This window comes from Amphiura filiformis, chromosome 6, assembly GCF_039555335.1.
Source record: "Amphiura filiformis chromosome 6, Afil_fr2py, whole genome shotgun sequence".
In the NCBI taxonomy this organism is placed as follows: Eukaryota; Metazoa; Echinodermata; class Ophiuroidea; order Amphilepidida; family Amphiuridae; genus Amphiura; species Amphiura filiformis.
This window is the reverse complement of record NC_092633.1, coordinates 28,949,222-28,975,685: the sequence shown is the minus strand read 5'-3', so window position 1 is coordinate 28,975,685 and position 26,464 is coordinate 28,949,222. Positions and strand designations below refer to the sequence as shown.

At 36.2% G+C, this 26,464-nt stretch overlaps 2 protein-coding genes across 2 annotated transcripts in view; one reads left to right on the top strand and one right to left on the bottom strand.

Moving 5' to 3' along the window:
- The window catches only part of LOC140155237 (protein ECT2-like), an 88,152-nt gene that overhangs the window by 30,666 nt on the left and 31,022 nt on the right, over positions 1 to 26,464 (top strand). The gene's annotated exons all lie outside the window — the stretch shown is intronic.
- LOC140155233 (uncharacterized) lies at positions 1,413 to 26,464 on the bottom strand. The gene is made up of 10 exons (XM_072177986.1): positions 26,350 to 26,464; positions 15,786 to 15,890; positions 13,028 to 13,156; positions 9,488 to 9,597; positions 8,915 to 9,019; positions 8,264 to 8,402; positions 7,560 to 7,673; positions 4,123 to 4,163; positions 2,251 to 2,723; positions 1,413 to 1,546 (listed from the first exon to the last, which is right to left on the bottom strand). The coding sequence occupies exons 1-9, from the start codon at positions 26,360 to 26,362 to the stop codon at positions 2,394 to 2,396; spliced, it is 1,086 nt and encodes a 361-aa protein (XP_072034087.1). The 5' UTR covers positions 26,363 to 26,464; the 3' UTR covers positions 1,413 to 1,546; positions 2,251 to 2,393.

Genomic DNA, 26,464 nt, shown 5'->3' with positions numbered 1-26,464 from the left:
CTTTCATGAATATTTTAATTATTTTCCCTTTCAAATATATACCTCAAGTCATACCATCTTGTCATTACCCGAATAAATTAAAAAATATGTTGGATTGATTTAAAGATAAACAATAAGGTGGTATTTCTTCTACGAGGGTCTTTCAAAAGGTTTGGCAAAGGCTAGCTTCTTGAAAATGTGCATGAATATATTGGAAAGTCATCTATAAATGCTAAAAAAATAATGTTGATACTTGTTCACCTTTTCTCGTGGTGACCTCAGAAAAGATTTGGTACACCGGAAACGGTGAAATATATCAGAATATTTGTCTGGAAATCTGCATATCACCAGTCTACAGATTTATCTCTATATAAATAACTGCTCATATTGTAGCTCGATAACATGAAACTTACAGTCAAACAGAACATTTCACACCAACAAAGCAAAGATATTGATGTGTACAGGCTGGGACAGAGCTACATCACTCCGGTGAAAACAACCAAGTGCCAGTCCACTGCGCGCGCAAGTGTTACACTTTGCGCCAAGTGCCTGCTTGGAATGTTTTGTTTCTAAGCCGCAAGTTGCCAGGGAAATTTGCTAAAATAACCCAAGTCCGCCCTCTCCTATAAATATCTTGGACTTCAAATATTACAATGACTAATATCCTCTCCGAATATGGAAATCAGGACAGTGGCCAGCCTGAGTGGCCAGCTCTATGACATTACCTTTAAGTCACCCCTTTTAGCTGAAAATCAAAATCAAAAGGTACCCACCCACTTTGTTTTCACTTTCTGGATTTAAATTACCCTCGTCAGTGATCTAATATCACCATTCAACTCCACTGAAGTATTAAATGCTTACATTTAACATTTTTTATATGAAAGTCATTATCTGCACAAGTTGCATTTTTGATTATTATAGGAAAACACAACTATTTTGATAACTTTCAATGTCCGTCTTAACTCAGATTGAGATTAAATTTATTGTTGTTTACTGTTGTTTCTTAATGAACAGTGTTTGTTGCTGGGATGAAACAGCTTTTCTTGTCATTTTACACAATTTACCCAGTTTTTTCATTCTGTCTGATGCAATTTTAAATCTCTCATCTGACCACACAGTAATTTAAAAGGGTACTTTATATTGGTATATTTAAGCTGTATTTGCAAACAATTATATAGATTTTCTCCATTTTCTGTGCACCAAATCATACTTTGGATCTGAGGTCACCACAAAAAAAGTTGAAATGGTATCAACAAGATTTCACCATAGGTGATATTGAAATCTATATTCATTCAAGTTTTCAAGAAGCTAGCCCTTATTGAACTAAAGTTACATTGCTGGAGCCAGAACTTTTGAATGACTCCTGCAAAACATACAACAGAGCAAAAATAGAATTCTTTCTTTCACAGTATTTTGCAACATGGATACCTACCTTCCCCTAAAAAACTATGCATGTAATGCCTCAAAACATCATATCCGATCATGTATGTACCCATGTTGAGAAGCCCATGTTCCTGTCCATCATAGTCGAATTCTGCATTACATTGTGAGCATATGCGATAGCCAACTAATAAAAGTGAAAAAATAACAATATAAAATATTATGTTTTAAATTATGCCAGAAAATCTTCAGTAAAGTGGATGATTGGAGGTTAAAGGTGGACTTACTTTATTTTCTTTTTTTTTAAAGAGCTTTCAGCACACACAGTCAGGGTTTGCTTCTAACCCTTTAAGCTTTTAACGCAACTTCTTGCTACAGCTAAAGACAAAACAGAGGACTGGTCTAATATCCATTGTCCAGTGTTTGGAATGTAACATGCATAGGAGAGTCTGAAAGTTTTTAAACCTGCTTCTTAAGAATTGTCATCTGAGTACAACCTCCTCACCTTTTTTCACTTGAATTCCTGAGATTACACAAATTTGGACAGTGTAACATCTTAGACCAGAATACAAAATATTATTATTATAAATGTGATGGAAGCGATTCTCATCAAGATCAACCAACCACCTCTTATTAGAGACAGGGTCAAACCAATCACCTCTCAGTAGAGACAGGGCCATTACGAGTTACTAATAAGATTGATTGACCAGATTTCACATGTCTAAAGGATACAAACTCCTAATCTGGTTTGCCATTCTGCTGAGGAAGTTTAGCTTGACTGAAAATTTAAAGGTTTATGAGCTTGAGATAAATCAATTAATTTCCATGATATGCTTCAAAGATATTAGCATTGTTTTTGCAAATGAAGGTATTTTTGCATTATGTGCTTACCCACAGCTTCAATTATTCTTGAATGGAAAAAAAGTTTACAGCTGTTTCTGGTTTCTGGTTGCTCCAATGTGCTGTTTCCACAGTAAGGGCAACATTCCGGAGGCACCAGCTGAAGATTTCCAGCTGCATCCTTATTTACAACACTAGAAATATCCATATCTAACACTGAAGCCAATGCAGCAGACCTCCCAAATGGGATTTTTTTTGCAGGAAATGGCCTTAGGTGTTTTGCAGCCAGCCTTTGGTTTGCCTGGTTCTGTTGGGTCCACTTCTGGATGTACCATTGGCTGCAAAAATTCAGGCAACTCACACTTGCTCCTCCTGAGTGTGTTGAAGTAGGCTGTGTGGCAACACGAGGGTTTGCAGCAGGTCAGGCAAATAAATTTACCATCCTCTATTGTCACCACGCCATACCGTTGTTGCCCTCTGTCGAAATGGCAAACATGTCGGGGCAGTGCCATAGGAAAAACACACTGAAAAATACAGAAATGCATATCAATCAACAAATTGAAGAAAATATCATTAGGGGCCTACATATTTGCATTAATGTGATCAGTTAAACATACCTCTTTATGGGTTTGCTTATCATTAGATATTAAGTATCTTTCGACTTGATTTTGTCACAGCATACGAAAAACACCCTAAAAACGCATGTTTTTGGCACTTATTTCCAAAAATTAGCTAAACATTTAAATTTGACTTTTACTGCTAGTTATGACGTACTAAAGGATTATGGATTTAGCTATGTTTTATTTGGCAAAACAGGATAAGATCTTTTTATTCAAAAAATTAGTTCTGTATTTTTCTGGAATGGGAGTAGCCCATGACCAAAATGAAAACTGAAAAAAAAACAAGAATAAATTAGTCAGTCTACCATTAAAATCCACAAATACTGTTAAAATCACTTATTCATTTGACGGTAGGACTTTAAAAGCCTGTTGTAAAGGCTAACAATATGGTGATTACACTCATGTCCGCATCGGATATATAATTAAGTCACAGCTGATGCTGATTTTAAAGGTAAACATTACAAATTAAGGACAAATATTGGGTTTTCTTTCTTGATATGCTTTATCTAATTCATAACAGATGCATTTATTAAACTTAACAGAATTTTGGTGCAGTGTATGGGTCATCAACAGGAACCCAATCATGAACCTTTAAAATACAAAATATATTAATTAGAAAAAACAATAATTTTTGTTTTATTGCATATTAATTCAGTATGTTTTGTGTTTTGAAAAACAGTATGAATTCAGAAAAAAAAACAAATCCCTGTTACAAAATCAATACAAGCAATATAATGCAACACCTTTTCAAATTTGATTGAGGATAGATGATGCACACCTGATTCCTACAGGAAGTGGACCCATTTCAAATAAAAGTTTCTGAAAACATTCTGAAATTCACAAAGTTTCGGCATGCATAATATCCATAGGAATTTCACATCTCTTTCATTTTTCTATAAATATTGGTATATGGGTGCCAAAATGTCTATCTTTATATGAAAAAGGAATTTGATTTTGTCTTTGACTTTGACTCTCCATACATGAAATTTAGAGACATAAATGTTTTTACATATGAATTGCAAAATTCCTCTACAATTTTAGTGAATAAAATCTGTGGGAAGGACAGAAACCTGGAAGTATGGAAGGCAGAGTTAGTAAGTGCAGCCTTTTTTAGTTGTCCAATTTTTAGGCTAACAATGTATCAAAACCCCTTAAAAATTGAATGAAACCCAATTAAAGATAAAATTTCATTCTATTTACATCATGATCAAAATTATTTTTAGGGGGTACATATGGAAATCTTGTGTTTTTTCTATGGCACCATACCTGCCTGTAAATTGATAATACAGCTTGGTTTACTTACATCTTCAATGGTTGACATAGCGTACTGATGTTCATCATGGACTACAATAAAACAAAAAATAAGAGAATATATTATATTTCATTCCAATTTTTATAAGAGTTGTAAATACTCTCTAGGGTTAACGTTTCTTTTTACCACAGGCAGGCTTGTAGCTAGAACATTTTGAGCTGGGTGGTATTTGAGAGAATTTTTTGTGAAATTCACGATTTTATTGAAAATAGCCTAATAAATTTGACCAAATTCTATGTCATTTTGCAATTTTTGACACGTAAGTACTGGGTGCTAGAGCATAAATGTGACCGTACACGACGAATGAGTCATAAAAGTCCTAAATTGTATTCTGAGTTACAGTGTAAAATGTGCATGAAGATCATATTCATAGCTACCTCAAGTTGGTGCGACTTGTACCTCATTTTGATCATGTTGATAGCACTAGTCAAACACCTTTTAAACCAATAAATAATCATATTTTTAAAGAGGATAATAAGCTTCTACCTATTTCTATAGAATTTTTAAAAGCTCTGGTCAAAGGGTGGATTACAAAGCATTATATTTTGTCTAGTATGTACAACCAACAATTAACAATGAGAGGACATTCCTGAACCTTGTTGACTTGGAGATGATTTGAAATGACTGCAAATTATGACTGTTTGATATTTATTGCCAGCAATGTGGAAAAAGAGACACAAAAAGAACTGAAAAACGGTACCATTTTGTTGAAGGAGCAAAGTTCAACAAACCATAACCCCAAGATAATATCGTTTGAAGTCAAATGATATACCATTTTAAGCTTATGATATATATTTCGTAAACACAAAATAAAACTTAATTGATCAGGGCAGAATTTACAGCTCATTCATGGTGTACGATCACAAATTGTTTATCAGTGAGCTCTAAATCTGAGTGTTGGGCTCTGTCGCCCACCACCGCCTCGCCAGAGCTACATCACTGACCACAGGCCAATGAACATACGGATGGCAGAGATGCTCAAGGTGACAAAAAACCTGAAAAGATAGAAAACTAGATGGACCGCGGTTCTCGGATGTCGCGGTTTTCGACGCATAGCGTCGACCGTGATGCCTCCACCAAAGAAAGTGATGTGGAATTCACAAGTTGATACAAAGCTTCAAGCCTAAAAGAGGAGACTGAATTTGACCTTAGATGACACCTGGATGACCCCAAAACAACCTTTCAATGACTCCTGGGTGACCCCAAAATGACCGCACAAGAATTTGGCTCTAAATGTTGACTGTACCCACCAAGTTTCATGCCCATATAGTAATTATACTAATTTGACCTCAGATGGCCCCTGGTGACCCCAAAATGACCTTCCAAAAAATTGGTTCTAAATGTTGACTGTACCCACCAAGTTTCATGCCCATACAACAGTTTTTGCAAATTTGACCTCAGATGACCCCTGGATGACCTCAGATGACCCTGAAATGACCTTCCAAAAAATTTGGCTCTGACTATTGACTGTACCCACCAAATTTCATGCCCATACGACAGTTTTTACTAATTTGACCTCAGATGACCCCTGGGTGACCCTGGATGACCCCAAAATGACCTTCAAAAAATTAGGCTCTGAATGTTGACTGTACCCTCCAAGTTTCATGCCCATACGACAGTTTTTACTAATTTGACCTCAGATGACCCCTGGGTGACCCCAGATGACCCCAAAATTACCTTCCAAAAATTTGGCTCTAAATGTTGACTGTACCTACCAAGTTTCATGGCCATATGACTATTTTTGCTAATTTGACCTCAGATGACCCCTGCATGACCTCAGGAGACCTTGACCCACTAACCAATATAAACTTGTTCTGTCTGGGGTCAAGATGCACCCACCCACCAAGTTTGAGGAACGTGCGACCCCCAGTCTCCGAGAAAAGAGGTAAATAAGGAAAATGGGCCCTCTGACCTCAAATGACCTTTTACCTCAGTATATGACCTTGAACCTCCCCCAAAAAAAGTAGCCAGAGTTTTTGACCATGACCCACCTATCCTGAAAATCTGAAGTCAATCCGCCCATCCATGCCCGAGATATCGCATCCGGACGGAAGGACGGAGGCACGGAAGCACGGAAGGACGGACATTGCAAAAACAGTATGCCTCGCGGTGGAGGCATAAAAATCAGGAAAGTACATTTTCCAACTGTTTTGTACACAACATAAACCGAGCACGGTATCCTAAAATCAAGACTTTTTCAGGAAAAATCACGATTTCAGGATAAATCTTAAAAAGTAGAACCTCTAGAAAGGGTACATTTCTATGACAACACATAAACATATTTTGTGGAGTTAAAATGGACATTTGGACAAGTATAGCTTAAGGACATCCCACAAACACATGCACCATTTTTTTCTCTCTGAATTTTAGTATGTGGTGGGGAGAGCCCATCCATGATAGTGGATAAAGTATGTACAAATAGCCCAAACTTATACCGTTAAGGTCATCAGCTGAAAGGAGATTCCATTATCAATCAACCATCGAATGGAGTCTTTAAAATAATTGTGTATGTGAATGTGCCTGGCGGACTCTTGCTATACCAATGTCAATGTCAATGTGAGACCCCAACCCTTACAATCAACATCAATGGAACTGAGCTCAAACAAGTAAAAGAGTTTGTCTACCTGGATTGAACCATATATCAAAAGGGATCCTGCAGCGAAGATGATCTTCCTGATCCATCCCGCAGGAGGGTAGCCAGGTCTCCGCATTCTGTGAACACTCAGGTTATCATGTGCATTCCCGAACTTTGAAAGCACCCACTATTGCCTCTGATTTTTCACTAATTTTTTTTGTCTCTATAAGATTTTCAGTTGATTCCAATTTTGCATTTACGAGTTAGGCATGATCATTAATGTGTATTACACTGCTCCATAGGCCACTGTTGTAATTTTGTTCTGGTATACCAAAACGAAAGTCAAATTTGATGATATTTTTGCTAAACGAATTAATCTGCAAGAAATTTTTGGTACATAAATATTATATAGCCAGAGGTTTATGGTGGTATAAAAATCTAAACTTTTTTGAGAAAAGTGAGGGGATGAGGCTGTCGATCACAAAATGCCATTTTAATGTGCACTGCATTTAAGTTTTTATTCAGCTTTGCAAAACACCCCTTTTTCAATTTTGCAATGTACATTTTGAAAAAAAAACACCTTCTTTCTGTTTTCGCAAATAGTTTAGAGAACATCCCAATTTCGTAAAATCATCAACGCACATGACAACAAGTGTATACAGAGTACCAGGACAGGGGAGTGAAGTGGCTAGATATGCGAATTACTGAAGAAGTATTCCAACCAGACAAATCATCCAGACTAGTAATCAAAATGTCACCAATGATTTCTACATACCAACATACTAACTTTATCATGCTATTGGGGCTGTGAGCTTCAGTACAGGCCATAAACAAGCAAAAAAAAACACTCAACTGTCTTGGTTGAAAACATCTTCAACAGAAATGTCAAGGTCAGCATCAATTTGATAGTATGCATGTTCGGCTATTTGCATGTGATAACAACGAGAGTGATGTTCATCTATATAGCCTAGAAACAGAATTATAAAAGCATGTACAAAACATTAAATAACAATGATGCAAACAAAACATGGACAAGAAAAGGGAAAACATGATGCATACAATTATTTTACCCAATGAGTTCACGGAATACATGTAGAGCAATCATGACCCGAGACACTGCACAAATGATTACTACTATAGGGATCAAGGTGTATAGTTTTCACTGGCATATATACACATGGGTAATAAGTAGGTACGTTGTCAGGCAGTTGTATCATAGCTTCTACAGCATACATGTATATATATGCATTTTATTTATTATTAACTCTGACAATTCTTAATACTTCTTTGTTTTTCTCTGTTTTCATTACTGGCAAAGATGTGACAAATCACCATCACTATCCATGTACTCTATACAACTATGGTATTTCAAATGAATTTTCAAAACTAGAAATTGATAATTATGCTAATTAAATGATAATGGAAAAAGAAAATGACAAATAATCTAGGAGCAGTGAAATTTTACACACATTTAAGGTACCAGCATTTGAAAACAGTTACCTTTATATTTGAAAAAAGACTTTTTGAGTGGGAAAATTGTATAACAATATACATTACCATCATATGTTGTCTGTAAAGTTTTACTCAGATGTTTTACTCTATCCGCTTTCTTCATGTCACAAGAACACATATACACCCATTTAACTTTTCCCATTAAGAACTGAAGCGCACGTCTCTCAACTACCTGATATCTGTTCTGTGTAAAATAAAAATAATAATAATATGAAAAATACACATCATTAAAAATGTCTATATATGGATCTTTAAATAAAGACCAAATGCACTCTCTCAGATTTAAGAGTTGGAAAACAAGAGGATACTTTGTAAAGGATATGTATAAGTTTAAAGAAAGTGATTATTTGGTTTGGTGAGAACAACCCTAATATGACAGTAGGTGCCTATGATGGGTTAATTTTTACAAAGATCCTGCAAGATGATCATATATAAAAGAAAAAACAAACAAACAAAAAGGTTATATGACACCTTATGCACAAGTCATTGTTTCTCATTTCTTCAAAATCTGTCAAGCATATGTAATGTATGAGTAATGGGCCCCATGTTGCCACGCATAAAACCACAACCGGAGCAGGAAAGAAGTACAGCTAAGGTGGAAAACAATGATTTCTACATAAATCGTTCTATCTAGCTCTAACAGGAATTAAGAAATTATAGAATCTAGGTAAAATATATAAATTAACTTAAACTTACTATAAATCTAGCCATGTCTGCTGATATATCCTGAACTGCAACAACAAGTGGCTTGGTGCCATATATAACATGGACTTCATTGCTATCAATCACCTTCTGTAAGTACTGTAAAACAGAAAGAAACCCTCAAACATACTACAGTTTGATCAGTACAAGATGATGACCCCAATTATTGTGCCACTTATTCTCCCAATTTTTATATCGGAATGATCCTAGTTGTAGCAAACTATACTATAGTTTCTGCAGTATATGTTTCACAATAACATTCCATTATACCTTTGCTATATCCTTCAGCATAAACGTTTAGTATTTTACCAAAGGTCAGGTTCCATCTTATAGTTAACAAGACTATGGAACTTGTTGGCACCTTATTTAAATAAAAGCCACAACACAGAGTTGATTCAAGGAGCACCAACTTTGAGCCTACCGGCAATGTTCAACAGACTGAGGTGGTCAATGGATATGTAGTGGTGATCAATGCTCAGTAAGAGCTTCAACAACCCTCACAAACATTACAAAACCTGAGTCATGAGACATTCTACACTACAAAATTGATCAAGTTGGTAAACTTACAGCTAGAAATGCATGATCTGTTTTGTTTATCATCAGTTCTTCTGGGTTGTGTTGGGCAGTGTCATCTGGAATACTGTCTTTGCCAACGACTTCTTCAGGTAAACTTGGAACTAGTAAAATGATATGATGATAATAACAATAAGTAACTAGACAACTCCAGACGATTTATGTATAGGCCAACTAATGTCCCCAGCTGGTAAGAATAAATGCATACACACATGTATATAAACTGACCATAGTTAGTGAACTACCCAAAATCTAAAATGATTAATATCCTGTCCTAAGCAGATTTTCATGGCAAGAAATAAAACTTTGTCAATATAGTAAAAATTGAATGGGAAAGAGTCATGTCTGCAACGTGATTGATTTCTCATGTTATAAAATTTTATAACCGTACAAACCCGCCATTTTGAAGCAACAAGGGTACGTGTTAAGTGCTAAGTTTACACGGTTACCAAGGCCAATGCGCATGTTCAAAAAAATGAAACCGGCACATGGCAAATAAAAGATGTGCATGCCTTTGCACAAAAATCAAACCCGGGTATGTAGTAAATGTTTTACGCAGTTACCAAGGCCCAAGAGGTGTATGCAAAACACAGGCATTATACACAAGTACAAATATAAATGCACAGCTGCTCAGTCCATGAGTAACTAAAAGTTTGCAAACTTAAGGCAAAAGTTAAAAAAAAAAATTATATTGCCTTGAAGAAATAACTGAAGTAGGCCTACAGGGAGAATGTTATTAAAGCATGTGCGGAGGGTGGGGATGGACTAGACCACTATTAAGAACACAATTATGTTCAGATTTCATACTTGTTTGAAATAAGTTTAGAAATACATCTTTCATGTTTTAAACACTAAACTGAGTAAGAAAATGGTGATTTAAACAAACAGTGAGACGAGAATGAAAGAGTGTTTATTCAGGAAAAATGTTAATATAGATTTTTGTTACTTGCAGGGAAATGGGACTTAACAAACATAGAGACAAGAAAAGAGAGTGTTTATTTGGCAAGAATGTTAATACAGATTTATTTTTAAATACGAGGGGGTATCCACAAGATTTTGACATCACCCAGAAGCGAAGGAGCTATATCGATGAAATTTTGTCAGTGTAATCACTGGTCCTTATGTACATTATGGTCCAAAAATGGTCTCATAAGTATGTTTACTTTTTTTACAAGTGGCGCTAGATGGGCAGTAGGCGCATAACCTTTTCATGATAAGATCCTCCACTTTCTTGAGTTTCTTCACTGAGGCCACATCATCTGAAAGTGATGGACGCCCACTTCTTGGCTCATCTGTGAGGGACATGTGGCCAATTTGGAAATTCCTTTTCAAAAAGCAACAGTGCCATATGATGGGCAATCATCACCGTAGATAGCTTTCATTTCATTATAGATTTTCTGAGCATTGTATGCCTAACCCTTCAAATGCAGGAACTTAAATCATGCTGCGTGCGTCAATTTTCACCATTTTACAGGTTATACGCCTACTGCCCATCTAGCAGCACCTGTAAAAAAGTAAACATACTTATGAGACCATTTTTGGACCATAATGTACATAAGGACCAGTGATTACACTGACAAAATTTCATCGATATAGCTCCTTCCCTTCTAGGTGATGTCAAAAACTTTTGGATACCCCCTCGTATGTATACAAAAAATTTGAGGAATTTGGGAAGACCAGATGAAATCCCAAAGAATACGAGAAGGCGTATTTATTTGGGAAGGAAGCAGAGTAGGCCCATACATGAAAAGGTCTACTCAAACTCAAATAGTCCTATATTATTATAGTTAATCAACAAACTGCTTTGAAATGAATATCCAAAAACATTTTAGTATAAGACAAAATAAGCTCCTATCAAGGAGCGTACTTGATGGTGGTGACATTAAAATGTATCCCATTTGGCTGCCTTTATTGCTAAGGGCTCATATTGAAATACCCTACCACGCTTTCACACAGAAAGAAGGCAGGATTCCCCTCGCTAATCGTGTGCCTCAGGAAAGCTCGGTCATAAAACAGATGGATTATTTGCGTCAGTGAAACAACCTGCCTTTTGAAGTGGTCCATGATGAATGGGAAGAAAACAAACTGACTATAGCTCATCGCACAACCCAGGAAAGCGCGCTCCTAATTTAAGTGGCTAATTGCAAGGTGTTATATAATCACACAGGATTTTAACAAAAGAAGGCTAGCACAGAAAAGCTGCAGGATGGCGCACACCTTCCTGTGTAAGGGAATTTCAATATGAGCCCTAAGAAAAGGCATGGCCTTCATGCTTACATAGGGCCATTGGGACATTTCAACACTAATGGATGTGTGAATTTTGGATGATCAAGACCACAGCAAACAAGAGGTAAATGACTGCCTTGGATGCTAAGAAAAAGCATGCCCACATATTTTTGCACATGGGCTTCTGGGTCCACATTCTACAACCTATGGGGCACTTGTGCTAATGTGGATGTTCATTGCATGGATGACTATATCATCACACAAACCCATTGGTTGCTAAGAAAAAGAAGGGACTATCCTACTCAAATTTAAATGTTGGCGCTTAGGGCTTGTGAGATTTGATCTGGAATCGAGACTACATGTACGGTTGAAGATTCATCATTCCAATTTTATTCACAATACACATAAAAACAGATATTTGAAAAGGAATACAGTTAAGGCCAGACAGGAGGGTTGAGAAGGTACACGACCAGGCTCAAACATCCGCAGGTATATTAAACAACAGCACAATACAACAAAATATATTGCCTATTTCTATACAAAATAACTTTGCTTCATAACCCTGTTCTTGCAAATTAGCAGCAAAACTAGCGTATTTATTTTGTTTGAAATCATGGGTTTTGTGGAGGTTTTGCTAGAAAGGAATGCTGCACTCAATAATGATAATGGATTTAGAGCTTTCGATTACGAGAACCAGATCAGGTCTTTGCTGCGTCACTGATATCTTTGAGAGTGTCCATGATTATGCGGAGAACAGAGTTATGATGCCAAGTATACCGACCTTGGTCAAGCATGGTTTTACAGTGGTTAAGGACATGATGGAGGGTCTTGTGATTACCACTTTTGGTACGGTATTTAACTTTATTCTCCAGCAACTCAGATTGTTTTAGGTGGGAAGGGTGTCAAGAAAAGCATTCAACATAAATTTCATTATGCATTTGTGACCATCCATCTTAAACCGCTTGTAAAGTCGGCAAATTGTATTTCGAGTTACAGTGCAAAATGTGCATAAAGGTTGTATCTAATGTTTGTCCTACATGTTTCTCATTTTAGTGTCAGTCAAAGGCCAATCTTTAATCATATTGTTAAAGAGGATAATAAGCTTATACTTATGCATAGAGTTAGTTACATGTAATAGCTCTAGTCCTTGTTTGCTTTGGCCAAATCCTGTTCACGTGGTAGGGTTATCTACATTGTAACAATCAACAATGAGAGGACATTCCTGAACCTTGTTGACTTGTGGATGATCTTTAAATTAAAGATACCAACAAGCATGCATGCTCAATGGCACTAATGTAGTAATCTTACCAGATATACTAGATGTTCCAGGGTTTGAAGGTAATGATGGAGATGGGTATGGTTGTGGTCTGTCAACTTGAGTCACAGCCTTCCTTTTCCTGGAGCTACGTCTTGCCCTTTCTGCCATACCATCATAGTCTAATTTAAAGAAAGGTTTTAAAACATTGAGGAAGTTGAACTAAGTATATTCAATCAATCAGTCAATCAAATATATTTCCATCTAAAAATAAAAGATCAGTCAAGAAAATAAAGAGATGGAGGAGGTATATCCAAAAGCAAAGGCCTAAAATGTTCTATCTCCTTTACAATAAAAAACAACAACAACATCAGTATATATTACAAAAGATACCCACACTCATAGAAAAGAAACAAATAATTGCATACCGTAGTTGATTAGTTCCACTCCTACAACAGTTGATTAGGGACCTAATCAATTATTAATTATGCAAATGGAAATAAACCAAATGCCACCGAGTGTTACATCAAGAGAACTTACTTCCTTCTATCCAAAATACTTTTATATTTTATGCATACATAATAAGCTGCCATATTGGCAATTGGACTTAAGTTAAAAACAATACAATAATATTAAAAAATAAAATAAAACTAGACATGTGGCAAAAATGAATGACTAGATTTGAATTTTTTACACATTTTATCAAAGAATACACTATATATCGTCAGGTGTATTACATAGTGACGGATGTTGGACTCCGCCAAAAGTTTTTGAGTTAGATGCGATCAAAGAGTATGCCATTTTGTGATCAACCATAGCAGAACACTAACAAGTAAAGTCCTCCAAAAGTTGCTGTATTTTAAAAAACTAGTATCTAAAGTATCTTGAAACATCTATCATGTGAAGAATTATTCGCTATTAAATCAGTAAATGATTACAAAGTTATATGTCAGTATGTAAAAACGTGAAAATGTTGCACCCTAACATCCGTCACACATTTGTCACTATGTCTTGAGCCGATATCGTGCACATTAATTTGGTCTCTCGTGTTGATCTATAGGGATCCGTCACACATCCGTCAGTATGTCTTATGCATGAAAATCGGATCAAGGAAAGACTTCAAAGCATATGTCGGTTCTTTACGCTTATTATTAAACGTTATTTTCATGATAAAACCCAACTCGCCACGAGTGCCCACTGCCCACGACATACATGACATATTGTATTTGATTTTTACTCCTGATCTTACTACATGTACATGTAGTTCTCACTCTCATAATAGCTAGTCACACAAGCTGTAACTTCTTTTTACAAAACGTCATCAATTGTATTCAGTTTTTACCAGTTTACACTGTATTATCTGTCAACTTGGAGCCGCCTCTAAACATCTTTTGATCATCTTTCAATAACTTACTCATTAAAAAGGATCATATTTTCATTTTTTATTATACTTAACCATCCCTTTTATATTGGAAAGTTTTGAAATAATGTCTCTAAATAATTATCGAATCGACTCGAACCATTCAAAATTTATTAAAATGACATTTTACTAAAATAATGATGCATTGAATATCTCCTCTACGTAAACGCTTTTGGTTTATACCCAGTTATCAACATCCGTCAAGAAATCCTGTAGGTTTCAATGAACAATATTGAATTACGTATGTTCAAATTGAATACATCAGATACGTCACTCTGTAAAACGTTGGGTAATGTCATATGTCAACATCTGTCAATTGAATAATCAATTAACTAATTAATCATGCAAACTTGAGCGTCAAATCTTGGTAATATTATACTACTCACTATTTAAAATACATTGGCCAATTTTCATAAAAATGACGAAAATCAACATCCATCTCTATGTAATGCACCCGACGATATATTGCACATTTTAAAAACAGAAATTACCAATAATACATACATTAAAACAATTAAAGATAATATTGCCAAAGATTACCTTTGAAACTCATGTCTATTAAATTAGTGTGTATAAAGGTATGAATGTATTCTTTTTCTAATGAAAGTTACAATAAAATACAAAGCAGTATAGCTATATTTGGCATTTAACAGTAACACCTAAACAGCCAAACAGTGAAGAAGGAGGACAACACCAGGGAAGAAGCTCTGATCAGAATAAAGGCAGGTTGGAGTTGCTTTGGAAGATTCAAAGACATTCTATGTGATAAAGAAGTAGAATGTTCAACCAGTGTTTTTGCCAACAATGACATATGGGGCAGAAACATGGACAACAACCAAGTACCTGGAACAGAAACTACAAACAGCCCAAAGAGCAATGGAAAGGAAGATGCTACACATTACCTTACGGGATAAAATTAAGAACATTGAAATAAGACATCAAACTCAAGTCGAAGACATTATGGTGAAACTCAAAGAAGCGAAATGGAGATGGGCAGGTCACCTGGCACGAAGGGAAGATAACAGATGGACTAAACAGAATGGCAACCAAGAACAGGGAAAAGATCAAGAGGAAGACAGAAGATGAGGTGGCGTGATGACATTACTGCCTACATGTACATGGGACCTACCTGGACAAGAAATGCAAAAGACAGAGAACAGTGGAAAAATCATGAAGAGGGCTAAGTCCACAATGGTAACACAGCCTGGTGATGGTGATGTGATGAGTAACACCTAATCCTATTGAAATAGTCCAGGAAATAGTTCAGGCAGTGGAAGGTGGATTCATATGACAGTACTTTATACATGTACATCATTCAACATAGACCATCAATAATGTGTTTGACATCTATTTATTTTTCCCGTTATGTTTTAGTAAAAAGCAACACTTACCAACTTTACCAGATGAATCAGTGAAGTCCGACAAATTCACAGGTTTAATTGGAACTACACGATTTAAAATACTCTCCTTCTTCAGTTCATCCGGCGGAACACGTTCTATGACATAAAAGACAGTATACAAGTTTTGTTTGTTAAAAAGGAGAATAATCTATGCCAAAAGCAAAATGGTTCTAATTTGTTCAATACAACCATCAAAAACTGCCCAAATAATACATAATGGGTAAAGTCAAATATAATGGTACCGTTTGGTTGTTGATGCCTGCTGTGCAAATGAAAAGGACCAGCAAAGAAATTAAAGTTTCAAAAAGCGTCTTATAATTGGCTCTTTAACCACAGCAATTTTTAGTGTCAAAGCTATCATGTAAAAAATAATATGCCAAATTTTCTTCCCCAAATGGCCAGAAGTGTTACATGTTAGCATAACAAGAAAAGAGGTACTTGTATTTTAATCATGCACTGTAAAAAATATAGAAGTTATAAAGTTTTGCATAGGTTTTCATGGCATTTTGTGAAGTGTCTGCTATTATCAAGTACCAAATTCTTTCATATTACCGGTACTTATCAACATGTGAAGACTACATGTGTATGGTGTGAAAAATAAAATATGTTCCAAAAATCACTTGTCAACAGATTGTGTTCCATTGTAAGATTATGATGACAGTAATAATCTATTTTTAAATTCTGTTTTAGTAAAAACAACATTTAAGCCAAACTTGAGAAATAAATTTTGCATAATATCAAAACCATTTTCTTTTTAGAGCGGGTTAAAAAGAGAAATCCTGTCTCGTCAGGAGTGTTACATCAGAATTCAACTTGATTTTTTTCATACACCAAGGTGACAAAATTCATACATTACTTTTTATTTTATTAGTGCATAGCAATAGGAACTCAAAAACAAGAAAAATATTTGCCATTGCTTAAAAACATGTTTGCTAGAGCTATCTAAATAGGCACAAGTGTTACACAGAATTAATTAATTGGTAATACATGTATGTCAAATTTCTGAAGAAATTACCAGTCTGTCGGTGTTCTTTTAGCCCTGAAAATATATTCCTGAAGCCAAACTGCTGCAATCATGAGTACTGCAGGGCCAAAGATGAAGCTTTACGATATTCTAAATTATGACCTTTACGAAATATGTCTCAAATAGGTGGTGTGGGTGTGTGCGTGGGAAGGGGGTTTATCATTGTCCTAAAAAGTGGGAGAGAGATTTGTTCCCCACCCCCTAAGATTGTAAAGATTATACAGACTGCGATAACCACATGATTATTTAAAACATGTTGATAAAGCTATTGTCTTTATTTTTCTTTCAAAAATACATGAAAAAAAAGTGGGGGGCATGTCCCTACCCCCCTGAGGATTGACGCCCACAGGGATGTGATAAGTGAAAAACAGACATTGACACCACCGTCACGTCCGCAGTAGGTATTTTTCAAGTGGCTCAATATTATGAATTTGTTCAATAGGACCATTTTAAGTTTAAAGGCACAGGCCTCATCTCAACTTGTTTAGTACATCACTGAATTAAAACAGGACTATCCTACTCAACTTAATACCTAACCATCCATACATATCATATATCTTTTGATTAACACATTCCTCAAACACTTTATACTACAATAACATATAACGGTCCCATTTTGAACCAAATTGGTTCAATAGGACCATTACAAGTTTAACGCACGGTACTCATCTCATCTTGTTTAGTACATCACTAAATTAAAACAGGACTATCCTACTCAACTTAATACCTAACCATCCATACATATCAAATACAATGTATCGTTTGATTAAATCATTCCTCAAACACTTTATACTACAATAACATATAACGGTCCCATTTTGAACCAAATTGGTTCAATAGGACCATTACAAGTTTAAGGGACCGGACTCATCTCATCTTGTTTAGTACATCACTAAATTAAAAGAGGACTATCCTACTCAACTTAATACCTAACCATCCATACATATCAAATACAATGTATCGTTTGATTAAAACATTCCTCAGACACTTTATACTACAATAACATATAACGGTCCCATTTGGTTCAATAGGACCATTACAAGTTTAAGGCACAGGACTCATCTCATCTTGTTTAGTACATCACTAAATTAAAACAGGACTATCCTACTCAACTTAATACCTAACCATCCATACATATCAAATACAATGTATCGTTTGATTAAATCATTCCTCAAACACTTTATACTACAATAACATATAACGGTCCCATTTTGAACCAAATTGGTTCAATAGGACCATTACAAGTTTAAGGGACCGGACTCATCTCATCTTGTTTAGTACATCACTAAATTAAAAGAGGACTATCCTACTCAACTTAATACCTAACCATCCATACATATCAAATACAATGTATCGCTTTGATTAAAACATTCCTCAGACACTTTATACTACAATAACATATAACGGTCCCATTTTGAACCAAATTGGTTCAATAGGACCATTACAAGTTTAAGGCACAGGACTCATCTCATCTTGTTTAGTACATCACTAAATTAAAACAGGACTATCCTACTCAACTTAATACCTAACCATCCATACATATCAAATACAATGTATCGTTTGATTAAAACATTCCTCAAACACTTTATACTACAATACATATAACAGTCCCATATTGAACCAATTTGGTTCAATAGGACCATTCCACGTTTAAAGTCATAATGTACGATCTTATAATATGAATTTGGTTAATTTTTTTCAAACCTGATTTTTTGGCACATTTGTAATGTTTACACATGTCACAACTTGCACCAAATTTGTTGTGTTTGTAGGCAAACAGAGCAAAGTTCGACATAAAGTCATAATTCAAGAATTTATGACTTTATGTCCTCCTATAGAACTGCGTGTTAAACGGCCAAAATAACAAGCCGTGTTTCTTTCAATTTACCTCGTTATTTCAGCTCAAAATGGACAGAAATCATTCCCGATAATTATTACTAGTATTATTTCAGCATTTTGAGTACATAATGACAAATTAAAAATTTGAAGGAAATCGTACATTAAGCCTTTAAGGCACAGGACTCATATCATCTTGTTTAGTACATCACTAAATTAAAAGAGGACTATCCTACTAAACGTAATACCTAACCATCCATACATATCAAATACAATGTATCGTTTGATTAAATCATTCCTCAAACACTTTATACTACAATAACATATAACGGTCCCATATTGCATTTTGAACCAAATTGGTTCAATAGGACCATTACAAGTTTAAGGGACCGGACTCATCTCATCTTGTTTAGTACATCACTAAATTAAAACAGGACTATCCTACTCAACTTAATACATAACTTGGGTTAAGTTTAAAAAAACTGGCAACAGCATTTATTGGGATAAATTTCGATCTTTACGTAAGCAATCCAAATCCCTCATCAAGAGAAAGCGTGCTGATTTTCTCTCTGAAGTTAGAGACTCACTTAGAGACAACCCAAAGAGGTTTTGGTCATTCCACAAGATTAAAAACCCTGGTAAAATTCCCCATGCAATTACATACAATAATTCCACCACCAGCATTCCAGCTGAACAAGCCAGTCTCTTCAACAAATATTTCAACAGCGTGTTTAGAAACAAAGATTCCTTTGACATTGCTTGTATATCTGATAATAGTAATGATACCAATAGCTTGTGTTCTATTTTATTTTCTGCTACAGACATCTTTGACGTTCTGAGAGCATTGGATCCAGGCAAGGCATGTGGTCCGGACGGTATTCCAGGCAAGTTGTTGCGTGAGTGTGCCTTTGAGCTGTCACACTCCCTGACTGTCATCTTTAATGCTTCTCTACAGCAAGGCAAGGTTCCATCCGCCTGGAAGTTGGCAAATGTCACACCAGTGTTTAAGAAAGGGGACAACACTTGCGTTGAAAACTACCATCCAATATCACTGCTCAGGATGGTTTCCAAAGTTCTTGAACGCTGCATCCACAAGAAAATATTGCCCTTTTTACAGCCAATTATTTCCGATGGGCAACATGGCTTTATGCCAAATCGGTCTTGTGTTACACAACTTGTTGATTTTACCCATAATCTTGGTTCTATCTATGACAGGGGGTGTGACACCGATGTTGTGTACCTGGACTTCTCAAAGGCATTTGACTCCGTCAACCATTCCAAGCTTATTGAGAAGCTCAGGTATGCAGGCATCGGTGGCTCACTCCTTGCCTGGTTCAACAATTATTTGGAGGGCAGATTGCAGAGAGTGGTCATCAATGGTGCTCATTCTGACTTATTACCAGTCACATCCGGTGTCCCACAGGGCTCTATCCTAGGGCCCTTACTTTTCGTTATCTTCATCAATGACATGCCATCCTGTGTCTCACCTGAGACACGCATTGCTCTCTTTGCGGATGATGCAAAATTATATAGAACAATTTCTTCTATTGATGATCAAGTGGCTCTGCAAAAATGACCTCAATGCTCTGAATAACTGGAGTAAAACATGGGATATTGATTTTAATGCAAAAAAATGTGTGGTGCTTCAGGTCAAAACTCGTAAACGTCACCATGTTGATCCTGTTGATTATAAACTTGGTAACCACAATTTACTTTCTGTTACTAGTCAAAACGATCTTGGTATAATGGTCACTAATAATTTGAATTGGAAAATGCATATTAATCATATGATTTGCAAAGCTAACCGTATTTTGGGCTTGATCCGTCACACTTGCAATGAGGTAAAAGACCCCCTTACTCGTAAAATTCTTTATTTGGCTCATGTCAGACCTATTTTGGAATACGGGTCAGGAATCCATCTACAAAGGGTCTCATTACTGCCATTGAAAGAGTTCAAAGGCGTGCTACCAGATTCATCCTTCAAAGTTCTGCCCCCTATGAAGAGCGTCTTACAGAACTCAACCTTTCTAGTCTTGAGGACCGTCGCAAGTTTAAAGATAACATCCTGCTCTTCAAGGGTTTACATGGCATGTCTTTTATCTCATTGCAAGACAGAGAGAATTTCCGTGGCACTGAATCCATAACTTTAAGATCTTCTGACTCACCTACAATTATCCCAAATAAGTGCAATACCAATATTTTCAAACAGACATTTTTTAACTGTGTGTACAACTCCTGGAACAACCTCCCTGCTGACGTTAGGAACGTTCACATTTTCAAATATTTCAAATCCGAGCTCCTAAATTACTACATCTCAAATTCACTTGTCAGTATCCATAAATAATTTCATCGGGTTTGTTCATAATTCACAATTTGCAAATGTTTCTTCTGTACATGTCCGGAAATGCTTCGGTATGGAGGTCTTACGCATGCCTCTGTGGCGTTTCGTGCTGCACTGTGGTACTTTCTCAAATTGACGCCACCAACGTCAAGTTCCAGCAGGAATCAGACGAGGAGTGCGAGTGTTGATCAGTCAATTTGACATGGTGCTACGGTGTGGTGCGGAGCGTCATTGTGGTGTGTAGGGGATCTTTGTGCCGAGGTGTTCTTGGATTTGTGCGGGGGAACATTTGCAAATTGTGAACTTATCAGTTTACCTACCTTGTGCAATTTCACTAATGTCTATTGAATTATGCGATGTCTTTACCTTATATTTGGCAACTCAATTTTAGTGTTATATTGTATTTTTAATGTATTTCATAGTGTTTTTTAAATATGCTTATAATTATGTACTGTGTAATTTTAGTTCTTTTATTTTGGTGTGTGTATAAGGGCCCCCATCCAGTGGGCCTGCGTGCCTGTTCGGGGTTGCCCTTTTGCACCACACACCGCATTTTGATATTTTGTGCAATAAAGATATTAAACTAAACTAAAAAACATACATATCAAATACAATGTATCGTTTGATTAAATCATTCCTCAGACACTTTATACTACAATAACATATAACGGTCCCATTTTGAACCAAATTGGTTCAATAGGACCATTACAAGTTTAACGCACAGGACTCATCTCATCTTGTTTATACATCACTAAATTAAAACAGGACAATCATACTCAACTTAATACATAACCATCCATACATATCAAATACAATGTATCGTTTGATTAAATCATTCCTCAACAGGGTTGTAGCTACGCTGGGCGGTGGCGGGCGGACCCACCCGGTACTCTTAATTTCCACCCGGCACTCAAGTTAATTTTGAGCCCAAATACCCAGCACTCCAGTCTCAAATGTTTCAAAATCAATGAACAATCAGTATAAAAATTAGCAATTCTTATCAAAATTTCAATTTTTTTACCATTTAATATAAATTTCACCCAGCACTAAGATTTGCCTAGCTATAACCCTGTTCCTCAAACACTTTATACTACAATAACATATAACGGTCCCATTTTGAACCAAATTGGTTCAATAGGACCATTACAAGTTTAAGGGACCGGACTCATCTCATCTTGTTTAGTACATCACTAAATTAAAAGAGGACTATCCTACTCAACTTAATACCTAACCATCCATACATATCAAATACAATGTATCGTTTGATTAAAACATTCCTCAGACACTTTATACTACAATAACATATAACGGTCCCATTTTGAACCAAATTGGTTCAATAGGACCATTACAAGTTTAACGCACAGGACTCATCTCATCTTGTTTAGTACATCACTAAATTAAAACAGGACAATCATACTCAACTTAATATCTAACCATCCATACATATCAAATACAATGTATCGTTTGATTAAATCATTCCTCAAACACTTTATACTACAATAACATATAACGGTCCCATTTTGAACCAAATTGGTTCAATAGGACCATTACAAGTTTAACGCACGGTACTCATCTCATCTTGTTTAGTACATCACTAAATTAAAACCGGACTATCCTACTCAACTTAATACCTAACCATCCATACATATCAAATACAATGTATCGTTTGATTAAAACATTCCTCAGACACTTTATACTACAATAACATATAACGGTCCCATTTTGAACCAAATTGGTTCAATAGGACCATTACAAGTTTAAGGCACAGGACTCATCTCATCTTGTTTAGTACATCACTAAATTAAAACAGGACTATCCTACTCAACTTAATACCTAACCATCCATACATATCAAATACAATGTATCGTTTGATTAAAACATTCCTCAAACACTTTATACTACAATACATATAACAGTCCCATTTTGAACAAATTTGGTTCAATAGGACCATTCCACGCTTTAAAGTCATAATGTACGATCTTATAATATGAATTTGGTTAATTTTTTCAAACCTGATTTTTTAAGGCACATTTGTAATGTTTACACATGTCACAACTTGCACCAAATTTGTTGTGTTTGTAGGCAAACAGAGCAAAGTTCGACATAAAGTCATAATTCAAGAATTTATGACTTTATGTCCTCCTATAGAACTGCGTGTTAAACGGCCAAAATAACAAGCCGTGTTTCTTTCACTTTACCTCGTTATTTCAGCTCAAAATGGACAGAAATCATTCCCGATAATTATTACTAGTATTATTTCAGCATTTTGAGTACATAATGACAAATTAAAAATTTGAAGGAAATCGTACATTAAGCCTTTAAGGCACAGGACTCATATCATCTTGTTTAGTACATCTCAAAATTAAAATCATTCCTCAAACACTTTATACTACAATAACATATAACGGTCCCATTTTGAACCAAATTGGTTCAATAGGACCATTACAAGTTTAACGCACAGGACTCATCTCATCTTGTTTAGTACATCACTAAATTAAAACAGGACTATCCTACTCAACTTAATACCTAACCATCCATACATATCAAATACAATGTATTGTTTGATTAAAACATTCCTCAGACACTTTATACTACAATAACATAATTATAACGGTCCCATTTTGAACCAAATTGGTTCAATAGGACCATTACAAGTTTAAGGCACAGGACTCATCTCATCTTGTTTACTGCATCACTAAATTAAAACAGGACTATCCTACTCAACTTAATACCTAAAACCATCCATACAAATCATATATCGCTTGATTAAAACATTCCTCAAACAATAAGATATAACGGTCCCATTTTGAACCAAATTGGTTCAATAGGACCATTACAAGTTTAACGCACAGGACTCATCTCATCTTGTTTAGTACATCACTAAATTAAAACAGGACTATCCTACTCAACTTAATATTTAACTGTCATCCATACATATCAAATACAATGTATCGTTTGATTAAAACATTCCTCAGACACTTTATACTACAATAACAATAAGGCCAAATAAAAAAATAAACATGTTTCACATCCCCTCCCATTTCCTTTTTTGAGGTTTCTTCAATTTTATTTATATTTTTTGAAATTCAGTTATAACTTTTCAAAAAATAGCCTTGCTACCAAATTGGTTCAATAGGACCATTCCACGTTTAAGGCACAGGACTCATCCCATCTTGCTTAGTACATTTCATAATTAAAACAGGACTATCCTACTCACTGCAGAAGTACAGTGCAGAAGTTGTAGTCCTTGCCCCTATAATATACATATTTTACTTGTCAACAATGCGCTTTACTTTTTTGAGAAAAATGCAAAAATAGGCACAAAATTGGCCAGGGGTGTAGATCCGCCATTAGTGTTTGTAAACACTCATTTTGGCATTTTTACTGGAAGAAAGGGTGTTTTTTAAAGACGATTCTCGCTATAGTATTTAAAAATTATCCAATAATGGCCAGTATTGGTGGCATATTTATCAAGTTATTCGGCACAATAGTGGTTTCCGAGCAATTTTACACACCAAATTTAAAAAAAATTTGGGACTGACTTCAACAGTACCTATCATAGGCGGCGGAACTGGGGTGGGGTGGGGCGGCCGTGGCCCCTCCACTTTTTTTTGACCGGGAGGCCTGCCCCCCCCTCCACTTTTAACCCATAATGTGCTGTGTGTAACATGTCTGGGTAACACGAATAATCAAATCGCTAAATATTCTAGACCCTTAACATGATTAAAGAATGTGTAAAAATGATGCACGAAATGGCTTTAAATTTAATTGGACACAAAACTTATCCACGATCAATGGCTTCAATTTGGGCCTTCATTTAACCCAAGTTTCGGATTTTACAAACTAAAATTGAACACAATAATAGTTACCAAATGGCTTCAATTGGGCCTTCAGTTTGAGCAGTTTGCCCTCCTGCTTTCGCCCCTTTTCTACTTTGGACACCCGACACTAAATGTTTACAGTAATAATTTATACATTTAATAACAGTGAGAACTTGTCCATGAATGGCTTTAATAGCTTCATTTCACCAACTTTCGGCTTTTTCAAATTCAAATAATATTGTACACAATAATAGTACCAAAATGGTCCATCAAGTGGTTTCAATTGGGCATTCATTTGGTAAAAGTTTCTCACTTCTCAGGGGGGCACATCCCCCCTTAGACACCCCCTGTGTCGTGCAAGCACGATGTGATGGCCGCCATAATTTTTTTTACATCACCCTGATTGGCCCCCCCCACTTTCAAATTGTTCCGCCGCTGCTGGCGCCTATAGCCGATCGCGATCAATGGACAGTGTCAACACCCTATATCCAGAGGAGTGGGTGGTGCAATAATTATGTGTACCCCCGTGGTGGTGAATTATAGGGGGGGGGCAAAGATTTTTTGGCAGGCTAAAAGGGGGGGCAAGCATTTTTTGGCAGGTCAAAAGGGGGGTCAAGCGATTTTTGGCAGGTCGAAAGGGGGGCAAGCAATTTTTGGCACAGATATTTTTGGCACCGTTTCTATATTACGCCCTAAAAAGGCATAGGAAAACGTTAGGAACACGTTCAAATATGCAAAATTTCCTGCTCGCTGCGCTCGCATTATTAAGGTTTTAAATTCGGGCTCCCAAATATATTGCATGTGTAGGGGGGGGGGGCGGGCAAATATTTTTTGGCACGTCAAAAGGAATTCCTCGCTTAGGGTGTTTTTCTTTGTTTGAGTAAAAAAATCCTTGTTTAAAACTAGTTACTATAGTGGGAATTCCAATTGAATGAACGCAGCTTTCAATAGCGTGACGAACATTTGCGTACACTTTGCGATGTACGCCAGCGTGTGCGCCTGTGCGTGAGTAACGTAGAAGTGAATCCAACCATGCCAACGCACTCGTGATTAGTTACCATTGTATCCACCAAGGTCGTGCGTTCGCGTTGTAGTTTGAAATACGCGATATTCAATCGCGATTGGATCGAGTACAGCTGTTGAAAGCTGTGTTCATTCAATTAGAATTCCTACTTGTTAGTAGTACTAGTCACTGGTAGTACTACAGTAGTATACTAAAATGCAGCAAACCTTTGACGAGCGCGACTAGCGTGATGTTGCAAATTCGGCGCTAGTAACAACGCGTCGGCGCACAGTTCATTCATAAATTTCCACTCGGCAACAACAGATCGCCTCAGCAGCCAATCAGAGACAAGTGCGTAACGCAGTAAATACGCATCCTTACAATATCCTTACAATACGCGCTCGTCAAAGGTTTACTGCATTTTAGTATACTAGTATAGTACATGAGTAGTTTGTTTTCCCAAATTTCGACATCCTCGTTTATTCAGATGATAACGTCCAGATCCAGATCCAGACCACTGACTTACTGACCTGCAGAATTCATACTGTGGAAGGTCTCTCGGGATCCGATGGGAAAGTCTGCTTTATATAGTTAATTTTAAGCTTTTCATTTAAGAAATTTTAACATGACCAAACAAGAAGAAAT